General features: G+C 34.0%; 1 protein-coding gene across 1 annotated transcript; it reads right to left on the bottom strand.

The window, feature by feature from the left end:
- Positions 1 to 1,721: 1,721 nt before the first annotated feature.
- On the bottom strand, positions 1,722 to 17,814 carry LOC125656010 (uncharacterized). Its single transcript, XM_056145714.1, has 18 exons — positions 16,268 to 17,814; positions 15,843 to 16,031; positions 15,547 to 15,750; positions 10,791 to 10,973; positions 10,128 to 10,319; positions 9,665 to 9,951; positions 9,120 to 9,264; positions 8,827 to 8,929; positions 8,152 to 8,392; positions 7,628 to 7,715; positions 7,455 to 7,531; positions 7,277 to 7,313; positions 6,934 to 7,034; positions 6,122 to 6,241; positions 5,121 to 5,266; positions 4,451 to 4,596; positions 3,923 to 4,058; positions 1,722 to 2,064 (listed from the first exon to the last, which is right to left on the bottom strand). The coding sequence occupies exons 1-16, from the start codon at positions 16,344 to 16,346 to the stop codon at positions 4,578 to 4,580; spliced, it is 2,211 nt and encodes a 736-aa protein (XP_056001689.1). The 5' UTR covers positions 16,347 to 17,814; the 3' UTR covers positions 1,722 to 2,064; positions 3,923 to 4,058; positions 4,451 to 4,577.
- Between the last annotated feature and the right edge of the window lie 1,082 nt (positions 17,815 to 18,896).

Genomic DNA, 18,896 nt, shown 5'->3' with positions numbered 1-18,896 from the left:
GCTTAAGGCGATTCCCGTAGGTGGTCGATAGGTCACGTAAGGTCATGCATTTTAATAAGTTATACAAAAATATGGGTGTTGTGTCCCATGGGAGGCAAAATGAGTGCGACCGACCGTGGGTTTCCAACGATGGTAAGAGACAGGCAAAAGAAAATCAGAGAAATACAATCCGAAGATCTGACCATGAATTAAAAGCGTGCAGGGATCAATATTCACCGCCATGATGAAACAAGAAAGAAATATCATAGATACTCTCCCAAAAGATCAGGTATCGCATAAAACAATCAATTTCTAATTATTAATTTGTAAATGCTTAAGCGAAATATTTTTGAAAAAAATCACAATTCTAAATTAATAATGATTTCTCATTTGTAGGCATTCTCATACAAAAGCAGAACACTTACCCGTAAAATATAAGTGTGAAGCAATTTTACAATGGGTTCATTAATGATGAATTCCATCATTATCTAAGTCAACAGCAATATTGAAAATGACATGTGTAGATATAGACAGTGCATACATCACAGTGTACAATACAATGTTTCTATATGTGCTGTGCATTGTAATTTTTCCATCTTTAACTTGATTTGATAAAAACTGTTACAAAGATAATCATGCCATTAATTTTGAACATATTGAGTGTTTAAACTACACAGTGCACGTTAGAGTATTGTATTTGTGGTAGTCATATTTAAAACTCGAATAACTGTTGAAGCAACTACTGAACAAAGAAAAAATAATAAAAAAATAAAAATAAATTGCAGGGTCAATACGGTTCCCAAAGTTTTCAGTGTAGGTGTGTAGAGATTTTCTCATCTCTTTAGTTGATTTTTACTTTTTCTTTATATACGTGTTACCGTTAGAACCTTGCACTACGAACTTTGTTCGGTATCAATGCTGTCAATCAGTCGTAAACAGGTTTTACCGATGACGAATTATCGGCGCCGGTAAAAAGGATGTTAAGTACTGTTAAATCAGCATTAACAGTCGGAAATGATAAAATAGAAGACAGTTCTTCCCATTGTAATGCAATTTGAAATTTTCTGCATGTTTACGTCTTATTTCGCTGAGATTTGCTTTTTTTATTTGATGAAAAACGTCAGGAAATGATTTCGTTTTTGCGTCATTATACTATGTCATCATTGTAGTATGCCATCAATCACAATACAAAGCTTTCCCTATTGCTAATGTACGTTTAACTACCTCGATCCTCATTGCAAAAGTCAATCAAAATGCCGAGTAGAAAACAGTAGCATGAGAATAACGTTTTTTAAAACTCGTTTCATACATAAACTTAAGATAAGAACTCGACACAAGCGTCAAAGAGATCAGGCTTCAGAAGATGTTAAGAATTATTCTTCTTTTTTAAAGACGGACTACACTGATGACCATCTCTTCAGGACGAAGAGTTAATTGTGATTTGAATATATTACTAGTTGTGGGAATACCCAGAGTAGTCTCGAATCCACAAAACACTGCATAAAGTCATCCTTGCTATATTTCAGGAATGAATATATATAAAGCACTAAATAATCACAACTAGGTACTGAAAATTGTCGCCCCAGCCCGGGGTCAAACCAACGACGTACGGCACCCACCGCCTAGCAAGATTGTCAGACCAGTGCGTAAGTCCACTCGGCCACAACGACTTCCGTGGATATACATATATACAGTAAGATATGGAATAAATTGAACCTCAAACAATATTAATATAGTACAAATTGACAATTATTCTCATGTTTATTAAATTTTCGATGCTCATACGCTCAATTTAGTTCTAGAGACAATGCAATTCTAAGGCTAATATTAACAGTATGTTCAATCCCCAATTAAGTACGTATCCTATAAATTTTGGAAATATGAAATATTTTAAAATTTACATAAATCACGCAGAAATGAAAACATTAATTCCGCAGAAACCCATGTACAGTTTGAAAATCCATAATATCAGAACAGACAGCGTGGCCTGACAAAACAGCATTACAACACAGATAGACAGCTATGGCGAACGTTCATGTTTGTAAGTCCTTCAACCAGTGCATCATGGAGAAAGATGTACTGCTCCTAAAAATAAGAAAAGAACCGATATTAGCAGGAAATAGATCATGAATCATCGCTACACATAAATAATCAAATTTGGTTATGCTGTGCTCTGCACTAAGATTTGCTATGTTTAGTGACAGTGATTCATGGTCATGACATATTCTTTATCAACATCCGTACCAAGTTTAAGCTTCTAATCTCTCCTTTTGACAAGGTTGTGTTTGTTTACAAGCATTTATTTCTGACTTTATGTCGCATTCGAGAATGATTTTGGAATCAAACAGGGATGTCACCCGATGGTTTTGTTAATTTTTATTTTACGTCTTAACGTCCGTTCCTTTCTTGGATTTTTAAAACTTATGCATGTATTTAGGGGATGCTTACTCCTCCTAGGCACCTGATCCCACCTCTGGTGTGTCCAGGGGTCCGTGTTTGCCCAATTATCTATTTTGTATTGCTTGTAGGAGTTATGAAATTGATCACTGTTCGTTATCTTCACCTTGAATTTAGACTTCACCATCAGTAGGTAAAGAGCCCCAACATTTGTACCCAAGCATGGTGCTCTCGGCCGTGGCAGTGATGGTTCTTTATACTACTCACGCTAAGTGTTGTGGAATCTCGGTTTATAAAGTATAATGCTGAAGGACCCGCGACCCTCACTTCTAAATGCCAAGTGAATGGCAAGAGAAGGATCACGAGCTTAAAGAAATCTTTTGTTTGGTAAGAGCAGTGATTGAATCCATGATTTTCCAGCTACGAAGCAAACGCTGTAACCACTGAATCACTACAAACGGTCACCAGATGAAGGTCAAATGAAGATCACCAGATGGAGGTCAAATGTCCAAAATCTTAACTATGCTCCGCTGTCTAGCCTGAATATTCCAACCCAGAGTCCATTGATTTCCTATTTGTAGTTTAAGCTTCATGTTATTTATACCTACTCACCACTTTAATAGATGGAAGCTATGTGATTTTAATTCGAACAATAATTTAACCAAAACACACAGGTAGGCATGTACCTACCCACCAACCCAAACATACACACCTCCATGCTCCCATCCTTAGCTTGGTTAGATGTCTTTATAGTATCATAAATATCCACATATTGTTGGACTTAACTACTAGTAAACAGTTACTAGAGTAAACATTGTTTTTAATTATTCGAGGTTTCAACTTCATTTCCTAAATCACTTGATTCACAAACGTTTGTTCCCCAACGTCAAAGGATCAATCGCAATATTGATTGTCAATATAGTGTCGAAAATGTTTGTTGTAAAATTATGATCAAAGACAGACAAAAATAATGTTCTTAAACCTTTGTTGTTGATATTTGTGTTAGAAAAGAATCAAATTCAAATTATACATTATTTTCTTTCCTTACAACAATTAATTTGTATAAAATACTATATATTCTATACTATAGAACCTAAGTCTTTATTTTGATAGAATCTTAAATTTGATTTTCAATTTTATCAATGATTAAGGTTAAATTTACATACAAAACTACTATATTATCCCATTTTACAACAAAATAAAAATTGCAGATTCAGAGCTAAAATAACTTTAATGGGTTCATAGGCATATCTAATATGTTGTTCATACACGTTCATTGTATTAAATTGCTATGTACATATGTATGAAAGGCGAATATAACGAACAGTGATCAATCTCATAACTCCTACAAACAATATAAAACAGAGAGTTGAGCAAACACGGACCCCTGGTCACATCAGAGGTGGGATCAGGTGTCTGGGAGGAGTAAACCTCGCCTGTATATGATGAATGACAATTTAAAAAAAATGAATTAATCAAATATATTTGTTTCATTCATTAGATGGTATTACCCCGTTATTTATGTTAAAAGAGAGATGGAACGTACACATGTTTGTACAGATCCTACCCGCTGCTGTCTTGGAGAAGCAACATATCCCCTGACATCAATGGTCTGCTCCATAACGCTCTCTTCCAGGAGATAATCAAGGGAGATAAACGTCCCCGTTCTACCAATCCCGGCGCTAAAATATATGAATTCGACATTTTATCTATTTACATATGTATACTATTGTCTATCAGTCGTAGTCAAAACAATAAACGGATATCGAAGAATTTCGTGATCTTCTTATATAAGTTTATACTTGTTTTTGAATGAGTGTATACTTTCGAAATTCTGAAAGTCAAGTCCGCAAATTTACAAACCTGAAGCAATATAAACAAAATACCGTAAAGAACATTTAAAAGCAGTGAGGATGGACATAATGTATGATATATATATTAGCATATTTGCTTAAGTTTGACGTTTGATTCCTTATGGCTGTAATACTTGTACTCCATAGTGATAGGTAACCTTCAGGTTTGAAGTTCGCTTCAATAAAACTGCTATACGGCCGGGTACACTCATTTCGCTTACCTGCAATGGACGACCACTGGCCCATCTGAAATGCTCAGTCCATTTCTTACTAGGTTACGGAAGCATATGAGTGACGTCATATCATCTGGGACGGAGTTGTCCGGCCAAGTGGTGAAGTGGAACTGTGTTAACCTCTTCTCTTCATCCTAATATATATATATATATATATATATATATATATATATATATATATATTCTATACAATTGCATCGAGAGATCCACTCTCCTTATAAAATAGCTTAAACACTGAATGACACAGCGACTGTGTGAGATTGCATCAGTGTGTATAAGTAGCGCTTTAGGAGCATAACAAAACTTCCTTTTTTAGGGAAGTCGTTGTGGCCGAGTGGACTTACGCACTGGTTTGACAATCTTGCTAGGCGGTGGGTGCCGTACGTCGCTGGTTCGACCCCGAGCTGGGGCGAAAACTTTCAGTACGTAGTTGTGATTATTTAGTGCTTTATATATATATAAATATATATAAATATCGATATTTAAAAGCAGTGAGGATGGACATAATGTATGATATATATATTAGCATATTTGCTTAAGTTTGACGTTTGATTCCTTATGGCTGTAATACTTGTACTCCATAGTGATAGGTAACCTTCAGGTTTGAAGTTCGCTTCAATAAAACTGCTATACGGCCGGGTACACTCATTTCGCTTACCTGCAATGGACGACCACTGGCCCATCTGAAATGCTCAGTCCATTTCTTACTAGGTTACGGAAGCATATGAGTGACGTCATATCATCTGGGACGGAGTTGTCCGGCCAAGTGGTGAAGTGGAACTGTGTTAACCTCTTCTCTTCATCCTAATATATATATATATATATATATATATATATATATATATATATATATATTCTATACAATTGCATCGAGAGATCCACTCTCCTTATAAAATAGCTTAAACACTGAATGACACAGCGACTGTGTGAGATTGCATCAGTGTGTATAAGTAGCGCTTTAGGAGCATAACAAAACTTCCTTTTTTAGGGAAGTCGTTGTGGCCGAGTGGACTTACGCACTGGTTTGACAATCTTGCTAGGCGGTGGGTGCCGTACGTCGCTGGTTCGACCCCGAGCTGGGGCGAAAACTTTCAGTACGTAGTTGTGATTATTTAGTGCTTTATATATATATATATATATATGTGTTTATATATATATATATATATATATATATATATATATATATATATATATGTGTGTGTGTGTGTGTGTGTGTGTGTTTGTGTAAATAATGTGGGTATGGAGATGGACTGCAATGCTTCATGCTGGTATGTATCATTATTGTGCTTCATGAAAATATGCAAACTCAATGATATGTGAAAATATGAGTATGCAAACTCGATGATATGCGGTGTAATTGTGATTTTAACTTGATGATAAGCGGTGTAAATGTGATTTTAACTCGATGATATGCGGTGTAGTTGTCATTTTAATTCGATGATACGCGGTGTAATTGTGATTTTAACTCGATGATATGCGGTCAAATTGTGATTTTAACTCGATGATATGCGGTGTAATTGTGAGTTTAACTTGATGATATGCGGTGTAATTGTCATTTTAACTTGATGATATGCGGTGTAATTGTGACTTTGACTCGATGATATACCATGTAATTGTGATTTGACAAGGAGAGGGAGGGATAACGAAATAAGGAAGTACCTGATGTTTAACAGTCATATATCGCAGGACATAGTGATCATACACGTCCACAGTGTCCAGTGTGATGACGTAAGGACCAATGTCCAGCAGCGTGTCCGGCCAGTACTTCAGACACTTCATCTGAAACACGAAGACGTTTGAAACTGTGAACATCCACCTGGTAATGTATTCTATATCATTTGATAATATGGAGAAGAAAACTATAACCTCAAATATCTTGTGCGCATTAATGTTGTTTGGAGCTCCAGGGAATTTTTCTTACATGAATACATATGTAGAAATATCGTCAGATTTAATTGGAGTGCCATAAATTTTGACCAATGCTTGACGCTCAAGGCTGTAGTGGTGGGGGCTTTTTATCGTACAACCACCTACCGTGAGACGGGGTGTATACTTAAAAAATGTCATATAGAAAGACCGATAAAGCCAAATCCTTGGCAAAGGAGCAGACACCACCTATATCATGAGTATTAGGTTTGCCGCTTTGTCAATCCAGGAATTTCCCCGAACAAAGCAAACGCCCTAACCACTACATTACCAACACTGCTTTGTGAATTTTATCCAGTAACATATACCGGTACTATGCAAATGATTTACGTGTATACAGTTTGGCTTATGCATATACTCTATCATTTCTTTCTATGGTAAAATATTTACGTAAAATAGACCTTTTGATACCAAAAAAAAAACACAAAAAAAAAACAACAAAAAAAAACAGCAAACAAACTTATTCATTGATTGTGTAAGTTAAACATATTAACACATCAATCATGCAAATAATCATTCGATTATTTCAAGTTAAGCACAATTACTCTGTCTCCCTCGTAAAGATTAGTCAGCATAACGATCCGTGTTGAGTCGTTCTGCCAGATCACGGTCCAGAAAGCCTCCAACGTCTTGGGGGTGAAAGGACCTATATATTAAGTGTTTGAACATACATTTTAACAACATATTCTTAATATATTATGATAATCCATTTTTAATAGATGCATACTATTCTAAAGCTAAATTAAGTGCTTATCAATTAATTTGTCGTTTCAGGAAGGTTTGAAAACGGTCTCCTTCAAATTAACGCATTTAATATGAGTACACAGGACACTTATCTATTACTGTCATTAACAAGTGTAATACCGTTTTTCAAAATAAAGTTTGTACCTTGCGCAGCGATGTAACTTCGTTCCTTGTTGAGACCCTGAAAATATATGCTTTGAACAAATTAATCCTGCTTTCAGAATATAATTATGACTTTCTTCCGGTAGTGTTATTGTTATAACATTCTCAAATTGAGGAAAAATTAAAATGATGTACGTTCATTTCATAATTATGAACTAACATTAATGTAGGATGCATTGACAAAGTCATCGCTGTCATTTAAATCTTCTCTCATCAACTTCACACGATTATAGTCATCTGAAAAAAAAACCACCAAACATATGTACATGAAAGAGGCACATGCGTTCTCAGATTTTCTTTTGATAGTCAATTCCAGTCAAAATTTGTACTCACATGGATAAATTCCTTTGTATCGGTTTCCCTTTCTGTTGGATGCCCTCAGGGCATTCGAATGAGATTCTAGTAGTCCGGTGGGAAGATCCTGTGATCAAACCAAAGGATTGAAATACCAATGCTACCAAATTCATAAACTTGATAGAAGAATAACATAGTTTACATATATTTTATTCTAAGAAGATAATTTTGAATTTAAAATTTAGAGCTGTATATGCTTAATACTGATTGCTGTACATATATCCTTATTGCAGAAAACCCACTGTTATTGTGAAAGTATTACATTTTCTCTACATGCCGTCTTACCTGATGGAAGTGATATATTTACATGTACAGACAAATCGTAAATTAGTGTTGACCAAAATCAAGTGAAAAACTTCATTACCATTGGTTTGAACGCCAGAAGTTGTTTTTTTCCATTATCATTAAATATTACAATCAATGTGAGAATAAAAAAAAAATACCAAATTCGTTAGGGGTAGATGATGTATCATATATGATGTATCACAGAAATGGATACCCACGTTAAATTCTTTCGCTAGTACTTCGTTGTCCTTTTTCTCTGGTAATTCTCTAATGAATTGATCAATAGAAATTCTTTGCGACATCAAATTACTGTACTCTACGGTAACGATTTCCTCCTCTACGAAGATAGACTCGTCCTGAGGAATCTCCTCCAGCTCCGACTCATTTCGTGACTCCACTCTATGGAATTCCACGAGGAGGCCATTTTCTTTTTCTGTTTTGTCTTTTCTTGTTCTCTTGCTAAAATAATTGAAAATGAATTTTAGCATGTCTTTACAAAATGTCTGAAGATGGGCTACATGTATAATCTACAGGTTATTTCTTCGTTGAAGTCAATACCAATGCGGCAATATTATTATCATTTACATAATGTAAAATACAGAACTCATCTGAGATCATATGAAAGGTGAAGATAACGAACAGTGATCAATCTCATAATTCCTATACGCAATACAATATAGAGAGTTAGGCAAACACGGACCCCTGGATATACCATAGGTGAGATCAGTTGCATAGGAGAAGTAAGCATTTCCTGTCGACCGGTCAAACCCGCCCTGAGCCCTCTATCTTGATTAGGTAAACGGAGTTATCCGCAATCAAATTAAAGATAATACGTCTATCACGGGTTTATGTGTCGTCATGCAATGAGTTATAAAGGGCAATGTAAGCTTTACCTTTTGTTGAAGAGGACAACCACAGTTAGGACCAATACCAGAATTAACACCACGAGAACAGTCAGCAATATGACAGTCTGGCTATATACCTCTCTATCAGCATCTAGAATAAAACTCCGGAGATTGTTATATTCATATGTGTTCATGTATGCACAGGCATGGATTAATGTCTCCGATTAACAATTACATGTATATAATGTAAGAGTTTTGGGTTGTCTTACAATCTAAAATCGTACAAATATTGTGCGTTTATAATTGTAGTATTGTATTGATTGTAAGTCATGAGAGTATACCTTGTTCGGCAACCATTTTGTCAGTAATGGTGGTGTCCTCATCACAGTTAGTGGTGACCTCGTCATTGTTGAATTTTCGCGTGGACACTTTAGTTTCTAAACATAAAAAAAAAAAAACTACCGAGTGGTACAATGTAATGCTTTGTTAATTGTATTTCAAACATTTAGAAGGATAAAGAACATCACTATCATAAGATAATGTCATTGATAAAGGGTTAAAATTGAATACTCACTATTATACTGCTGTACTTCAACTCATTGTGTGTGGGCCAACAAAACAATTCTTCGATTCTTTTCTTGCTTATCAGAGTTTTGATATTACATATATCTATTCATTCAAACATAAATTTGTAACAAACAAATCCCCCATAACTTAAATAGAAAATAAGATATGTAAACCGCGGAGCCAAGGCTATATATATACATATATATCAAAAGGAAAATATTTCGTTTACTCAGGTAGTATCCTCTGATTTTGATTTTCATCGAGGTAGCACACGTGTCGCTGGTTTACTTAAACAAATTGTTTCAAGGTTACTGGTCTAGATCTGGAAGTACTGCAATGTATAAGGTATAGAGAATGTACCTTTAAATGATACTGTAGTAATTTCATGATTACAACACTTTCCATAGTAACCCTCTATACAGCTCTCACATGTCCCTGATGTCTGGTCACACGTAGCGTTGAGACAGTTTGTTGGACATTGATTCTGACAGAAGTCACCATAGAACGGTCCTTGACATTGGTTACAGACACCTGTTATAGGACTACAGGACACACACTCCTTCCTGCATTTAGCGCAGTTTGGTCCATAGCGACCTGCAGGACATACTGAAAAACAAGCAAACGAAATTTAGTTTGAAAATTTCGACTTGCGTTTTGAAAATTAAACATTCATTGAAATGATGGTATACTCTGTCCATTGAATCAATTTCAAGTCTCGCGAAAACGATGCAGAAGTAGTACTGCATGAATTGATATTGATTCATCTTAACTCCGTTATTTACTTATAGGGTACACTTCAAACAGCCTCAATGGTCCGTCATCAGTTCTTTTTATTAGAATAGTATCACCCTTCATTTCTTTGTAACATTCCAAGGCTTTGTTTTGTTGTTTTATTCCATGGAGACTGAAATTCTGACACATTGTTGATGAACTCGTTATTGCGTCATCTTCTTTTATGTGTACTTCATAATTTCCTGATCAAAAATAATGAGACAACATAATTGTTCAATATGAAATAGCAATTCTCTATCGAAGTTATTGAAAGTTCAAACACATTTTTACCGCCGTAAATGACTGAAATATTGCCGAAACGGCGTAAACCCGCAATGAATCAATAAGTCAATCTTTGATGTTTTATACATTTAATATTTTACATGAACAATGTTTTATACCACCCCCCCACCCCCAGAATATCATTTTCTTTAATATGAAGTTTAATTTCATGTACGAGTTGATCTATAGAATATAAGGGTTCCGAATATTAGAATTACCCAAAACGTGTAGTCTATTCTTAAAAGAAAATAGTCTGATAAGTTAATGTCATGTCTTGTCTCTAAAATTCAATATAACCTACTTAAAATGGTGTATTTCATGTTTCAATTCAAAATCATACTCTAAATATTTTACTGATGGCTACATGACTTATTCGCATATCTTAAATATACCTCCCCTGGTCGATATAAGAATCCACTTAATCACATAGTTTCTGTCCAATTTTAGGAACCAAGACGCCTGGACCTTTTCTGATGAATGGTAATAAGTGTCCATGTCGTTATCTAAAGCTTTGGAAAATTCCCTCGAAGATTTTGTAAAATTCAGCAACACTGATTGATTAATACCAGAAAGCCCTTAAAAGAAATTTGAAATAAAAGAATCTAAACATTATCATCTAATCATTACAAATGTTGGACAATAAATATGTAAAGTATTACATTTGGCACATTGCAAATATTTACCTTGTAAAATGGTGAGAAATTAAAAATAAATGAAACGTTTAATTAGAGGTTAATTTTGGTAGTTCACAACTGTAACATGACGTAGCAAAGCTAATATGAGAGTTTCGATTTAGTACCAGAATGCCGTTTTATTCTAAATTTACACACTACAGTCATGTGATTTCGAAGTTTTAATGGACTTCGATATTTCCAGATGGCAGATAGTAAGTTTTCCATTCTCCGGAAACAAAAACAGGGGCACAAATAGAGTAGACCAGCTAAGCCGACTTTGCTGCATCAAAAAGCTCACGACTATACAACCTACCGGGACATCACAGTGTAAACTTTTATGAAAGTTGAATTGCAGAATAGGTCTTTCGGGGTTTCTCTAAAATATTCATATTTCACTACAGAGAACAATAATTTCAGCAATGTGTATACTAGATGTGACCGTGTGCGCAAGACAAATGTCCCCATGTCGTTGGCCGAGATGCAGTTACATTGCAAGTCACATAATATGACCAGTTCTACATTTCGACCAGTGGCCTAGTTTTAGAAGTATTGTTTAACTTAAGGTATTCAATGTATAATGACCATATTTCATATCTAATAAATGGATGGTGGAATATTTGTAATAATGGTATCATTTTGAAGGGTTCATCAAATGAAAATAATCCACCATAGGAATTTTCAAAATTTTGTTTACTGCTTGATTTATTTCACCTAGAATTTAACATTGAGGTATATGGGAAAAGCATGTTTCATTACAATATTTTAAAAACAAATTATATTTTCATACTAATCTCTTGGTAGAAAGTTGCATACACTTTCTTTTTATGAAAAGATGAAATAAAATTAATAATTAACCACACACATTTTTAGAAAATTAGATTTTTCTTATTTTTACAAAGGGCAGACAACTCTTCCAAAAAGTCTTAAGTGCAAAAAGGTCAGCTTCTAATCATTTACCAGTCATGTGAATTTCATCTGCTTCACTTTCATCATTATTTAACAATAAACTTTTATGTTGATCTAAATCCTTCAAAATTGTTCATTATCCTTTCATTATACATGGAATACCTTAATCTATTTGATAAAGTGGTTGTACCTGTTTTACTTTATGGATGTGAAATTTGGGGTTATGAAAATCTTGATATAATTGAACGTGTACATTTAAAATTTTTGAAAACTGTTTTTAATTTGAAAAGTTCAACTCCTAGTTATATGATATATGGAGAAACTGGGCGTTTTCCGATGTATATCAAGGTTTATTCAAGAATGATTACATACTGGGCAAAATTGTTACACTCAGAAAATAAAATTGCTAATATTGTTTATGGATATTTTTGTACCCAATATGAAAAAGTTGGATATAAAAACCTTTGGATTGACTGTCTTCAAAAAATTTTAAACATGTGTGGACTTTCAAATATTTGGAATGAGCAAGGTTATTGCGTAAATGTTAAAAATGGTTATCTACAACAGTTAACCTGATTTTTAAAAATCAATTTATTCAGAAGTGGTCTTCTGATATTGATGACTCTGCTAAGGGCCAGGTTTATAAACGTTTCAAACATTGTTTTGGTTTAGAGAAATATGTACTTACTCTGCCTGTAAAATTAAGAAAATTATTTATGAAATTTCGCACTTCAAATCACCGATTACCCATAGAGACAGGAAGATGGCATGGTATTCCCCTGGATGAAAGACTATGTACATTTTGTAATAAAGGGGAAATAGGAGATGAATTCCATTTTATTTTACAGTGTACAACTTTTTCACAGTTAAGGAAAAAATACATAGACATTTTTTTTTATGAAAGACCAAATGTTCTGAAATTTTCTAATCCATTGTCAACTCAAGATATGAAAATATTAAGAAATATCTGTGTTTTTATTTCTCATATTTTTGAGATTGTTTGTTGTTCTTCGTGGTTGTTTTTCTGTTACCCCTTAAACGTATTACTATTATGTTTATTTATACATACATTGTACTTCATGTTTCCCTCCGTATCTAAGAAAGCTGTATTATTCCATATATGAACCTCTGACGATTTTTCTTGCATGTACATTGCATTATATTCATTGTACCTCATGTACCGTTTAACATGGTTTGAGCAAAATGAATTGAATTGAATTGAAATTGTTTAAGCCCATGTACATTGAACGTGTACAAATCTGTGTTTGCTTAGAATGACCTTGCAAGAAACCGGGAATTTATAGGGCTAAGAAAATATAAAGCATGTATTGAATTAAGGTAAAACGTTGTTCCAGTAGTACATATAACTCGAACTTTTCCTACCCCAAAATGTTTGGATAATACAGAGATATCTTTGAAGTTCAACCGAGGTTTTGTTCATGTGATCGTTACCATTCATTATTCATATGAGGGTCTCTACAGCCCCGTAGCTAAGTACTTCGTCACTAGCATGAAAATACGGATGAAAGGTGAAGATAACGAACAGTGATCAATCTCATAACTCCTATAATCAATACAAAATAGAGAGTTGGGCAAACACGGATGTATATTTAATTGCTGGGATACAATTTAGAAATTCATTTCAAAATTAAGGATTATATCTCCCTCATGCATAGTTCCGATCCTTGGACGAATTTGGCTCCAGTTTTTGGCACTCTAGCTTTCCTTTCAGCTCTTACAAGTTTATTTTTATTTCGAATTTCTAAAATTTGGGCTTGAGCATCACAGAAGAGACATTATTTGTCTAAATGCGCATCAGGTGCATCAAAATTGGTACCGTATAAGTTTTACATTATTTTGCTATTATATATCTGAGGTTTGTTTTTCTATTTAACATCCTATTCGAGATTTTCTTCATTCATGTAAAGGGGTCACCAGCTGTAGGTGAAGTGCCAGAAATTTGCACCGTGTTCAGGGATGTGACAGTGAGGTCTCGATAACCTGTTCACACCTACATCTACCTTGTTCTTTTGCTTTCAAGTTATATTCTAAAGACCATGGCTTTCACTTTTCATGGTGGACGCTTGGTGAATGAGCAATTAAACGTCACGTTTCATGCAATGCCAGTCTCGGGAATCGAACTCGGTCACCGGATTGTGAAACTAGAGGCATGGAACTAGACAACCTCGACTTCTAATTTTGATATGTATTTCCTTGACAATTGCTCATCAATCACAAAACCAACATAAGAAATAGCTAATTCCACTTTGAATTGTCATTGATATGAAAGTGTACAATTTCGTGACGTCATAATTGAATAAAACGTTATGATGCATGAATAATTCACTGTTTTAATGTAACTTTGAATTAGACATTACATATGTTTTAAGCTTTTTAAATGTTTGCTATCTCAAGATACATAGATTTTGTATACTATATACACATGACTTGGTATAGTTTTAAAATACCATAAATACGCTATATATAAACTTCTTTAGAAATGCTGTTTTCTTGAAGGTATCATTGGAACACTAATTTAGAATCTAATAATAATTTTTTTCATTTTACTTTCTACTTTTTGCATTAATCTACTTCGTAGCTCATGGTTGAAATAATAGTATACTTCACATTGTGTGTTGTTATGATTTTATAAGAATGTACCTCAATGAAACTGCCATTTATGTTTTTATTCCATTATCATGACTGTGAACACAAACATGATTATTGTACTAAACAGTTAATAACGCTTTCGTACTTTATATTGTCGAGGTAAACAATCATCTAAATTTTGTATTTCTAATATACCATTAAAAATACAATTAGGAGAGTTTTTAACACGATTTTACGATTTTTCAATAGCCTCGTTTAAAGTTAGCACTTTGCAAATTTTGTGTTAGTTATAAAAATCTAATCTAAAAATACCACCTGTCATTAGGTTAAGTGCTGCCTGACGTGTTTCATACCAATCGTTAGGCCGTTCTCTACATGCTTATTGTAAGTACATATTTCTGAGTTTACCATTTAAAGATATCGTGCTAATGCGGGTGTGATAGACCACATATCTCATTAATCGTGTGTGCAGTGGTTCGTATTTTCCCTACTCCTAATTTTGTATTCTAGCTAGGAAATATGAGATTGATTACTGATATCTTCACTTCTTTTATCGATCTTCAATATCCTTAACAAATTTTATTAAATTGTATTTGAAAATTGATCTATATCTTCCTATCGAATATCTGAAAATGCAACACACCCAAATATTTGCTGCTTACTCCTCCCAGGAACCTGATCCCACCTCTGGTGTATTCAGGGATCCGTGTTTGCCCAAGCATCTATTTTGTATTCCTTATATGATTTATGAGATTGATCACTGTTCGTTATCTTTACCTTTCATTTACCAAAGCAAAAATACTGAGGTACGTTGATACACTATAGGAAATTGTTTAATACCTTTAATATTAGTAGTAGAATTACTGTAAATTTGAGGACATAGAGTTAATAGAATAACGTTTTTGTATTACATGTTAATCAGCTGTGTAAGTAGTAATGAAAACAAAGTATATAATACCTATTGGTTTTAATTCAAACACTTTGATCGGTCCATTTTCTGTTCGATTTATGCTAATTCTATCTCCTTTGATGTAAACAAAAATAGGATATTCACAGGTAATCAGCTGCTGAAGCGTTTTAGGTTTCATTTCTGCAGATTGTCTAATATCCGTACACTTTACAGGTTGACTCCCATTTAGTTGTACATAAATGCTGTAGGTACCTGTAAAAAAAAAACCAGAAGCACCATAAATGGAAAAGGCCAAGTGGTAAAGTTGTATTAAATAACAATTCAGTGTGGAATCACATTTTTACCAGCACCAATGGAAAGAAAAATCCAATCAATGGTATACATATTGTCTAATTCAAGAGACCAGGACTGATTAACTCCATCATTGGTTAGAGAAAAGGTCTCCATGTCGTCATCACAGCCAAGAATGGCAGACAGAGAATCATTAGTTGATGTCTGCTGAGACTGTGTACACACGATATATGGCGATGTTTCTAGAGAACGAGTATAAAGTTTAAAATACGTATATTGCGTTAAGATGTGTACGTGTTAATACATATTTCCCCCTCCTCGGTATATTCAGTCAATAAAATATAATATGAACATAGAATTACAAGATTCAAATTTAAAGTAATCAGGAAAATGTATCTTTAAACCAAAGTTTAGATGAGATATAAAGTTAATGCCATTCATCGAATGTGAATATGCTAAATTGTGATAGAATTCTTACCTGGAATTTTAATTGAAAATATTGGAAGAACTGCATGGAGATATTTCATCAATATGACGTAGTGTTGATTAAAATTCATAATTTTCTTTGAGAATCATATAGAACGGATAAATCGTGGTTGTGAGAAAATCCTTCTGAGAGAACTCATTAAGGATCTGGTACTAAGCATAATCCCTCTCGGTTTTCAACGACCTTTGTTGATATTTCCGTCCGCCTTTCTTTACCTAAGTGACAGGAAAATATGTTGTTTGTTCGTACTACTCTGTGAAAAATACTAATATCGTGTGATATACGATGTTGAGATTTTATAGAAATGAATATGGAATATGATCGGAAACTTTATCACACGCTTTTGGAATGTTACGATATAAAACTTTACAGCAAACTTAAGGACATTGAATGTAAAAACAACCCATGTGTTTTAGGAATTTATCAAATTTACGTTGAATTTTTCTCTGGGTTTGTAAACAATGCGACCGCCGCGGTGTGTTCACCCCGTATGTTGAATGTCGGGGTTTGAATTCCGGCCGCGACATACCTAGATATGAAAGTCATTAAAGTAGGTAGTGACAGTTTGATCGCCAAACACTCGGCATCAGGTGTAAATGTCACGGGTCCTCGGAGATGGCTTTAAAATGGATATTATGTGTCACTGTTGGTGTGACACCCTAAAGAACCCTCACTATCCAATGGTCGTACGCGCCGAGCAATAGACCTAAATGTGAAGCCCTTCATCGGTCTTGATGACATATGAGTGGAAAATTCTCGATAGAAACGTTAAACAATATACAATCAATCAATCAACAATCTAAACAATATTTTGACATTATATAGAAGAGGGCGGGTGACTGCATTTTTACTTAAATTAAAAAGCACTTAAAACCTAGTAAAAAGTATTTGAAGACGATGCAATTGTAAATAGGAAAGGTTAAGATAACGAACAGTAATCAATCTCTTAACTCCTATAAGCAATACAAAATAGATAGTTGGGCAACACGGACCCCTGGGCACACCAGACGTGGGATCAGGTGCCTATGAGGAGTAAGCATCCCCTGTCCACCGGTCAAATCCACCGTGAGCCCTCTATCCTGATCAGGTAAATGTAGTTTATATATACAATCATGGTCATGGAGGTTTTTTTTAAATGTCACATGGTTGTCACAGTTTCGGAAGCAAATTGAATATATATTTGAATTTTGCATGGATTTTGGTTTTGAAAACAAATAGCATACATTTGTTTTACGATTTTTATTACAAAGTTGAAGCTGGTTCTGGTCTACAAAATATTCGCGTTTGAGGGTCGGTAAGTGTGTGTTCTATGTGAAGCCGTACATGTCAGTATGTGGATAAACACGAGGAAATTCGTTATTTTCACCAATTTGGATGCCTCCTGTAGTGTTTTTACAATAATTTAAATAGCTTTCTTATGACATCTTGATTTCGGAAAATCCATCGACGGTTTTTGATGTTTTCCAATATTGAATATTTCCATCTTTGAAACATTACAGACATATACTGTATACAAGATATAGCAATTGATTTTGTATTGATATTTTTGTTTTGCTGTCTCTTCACAATGCTTTGAATTTGTTATGCAACATGGAATACACATAATGTAAATATGGCAATATACAATTTCTGAAAATGTTTGACTGAATGACGAATACTTCCTGTTACTGTTAAATATTCTCCTTATCAAGGTGTTATTGTAGATTCATAAAGTTTAAATAAAGTATTTAGCATTTAATATCCGTGGGAAGTTTGGCACCGTTTTGGGAATTTTTGTGAGAACTGCCTGTTTAAGGTAGTAATTCTTATGTATGAAAAACAGCATCATGTGAAGTAGGAATACGGCACATGTTAATTTTGAAATTAACTTGTCTGTGTAATCGTTTTCTCCAAATGGAGATAAAAAATCTGTCCAAAATATTTTCTTGAAATTGACCAATTCTGTGATTTTAAAATTGATTCACTTTCTATAGCTTGTTTTCAATTGCAGTTTTGTCCTCTGGGCTTTAAGTTAAGGATAAATGAAACTGGCTTGATTCTTTCTGAATTGCTCCCCCAGTTTTCAACCCTTTGCAACATGTCAATATCATAGGTTACACATTTTGTATCTATTTTGTATTGCTTATGGGATATATGAGATTTATCACTGTTCGTTATCTTCACCTTTCACGACTATGTTTTTCTCTAATGGGAGAAGTAGGTCAATAGGTTCACAAGCAGTACCATGACTCCAAATTAGTGAAAATGTATTACATGCATGTGAATGAAAGTTATTTAGCTATTTTCATCTTGTATTCCTTCATAGATAAACGGTTGCATATAATGTAGAAAATAAATTGGTATGCCATATTTTGACAATTAAAGACATATTTCTGAATTTTTCTGTATTAAAGTATCTAAAATTATTACATTTCTTGGAAAGATATGCATTGTTTCAATATGATATTTAGTCGGATTGTAAACTGTTGTTTTCATAGTCAATCAATTTCATGCATAGTGCATGAACCTGAAATGATACAGAGGGTTAGAAAGTGGGTTGGGAGATCGTTGAAGAAATCAAGCCAGTTTAATTTAAGGTGAATCCAAATTTATATTTCCCTAAAAAGTAATCATTCTTGTA

This window comes from Ostrea edulis, chromosome 7, assembly GCF_947568905.1.
Source record: "Ostrea edulis chromosome 7, xbOstEdul1.1, whole genome shotgun sequence".
Lineage (NCBI taxonomy): Eukaryota > Metazoa > Mollusca > Bivalvia > Ostreida > Ostreidae > Ostrea > Ostrea edulis.
This window is presented reverse-complemented; position numbering and strand designations above follow the sequence as displayed.

What these genes read in the sequence shown, in the direction of transcription:
- LOC125656010 (XM_056145714.1), bottom strand. Translation starts at nt 16,346, where the DNA reads ATGAATTTTAATCAACACTACGTCATATTGATGAAATATCTCCATGCA. An exon ending in TCAATGCATCCTACATTAAT is followed by an intron (nt 7,314 to 7,454) that starts GTTAGTTCATAA and finishes ATATATTTTCAG; the next exon opens with GGTCTCAACAAGGAACGAAG. An exon ending in ATATGACTGTTAAACATCAG is followed by an intron (nt 5,267 to 6,121) that starts GTACTTCCTTAT and finishes TATATATATTAG; the next exon opens with GATGAAGAGAAGAGGTTAAC.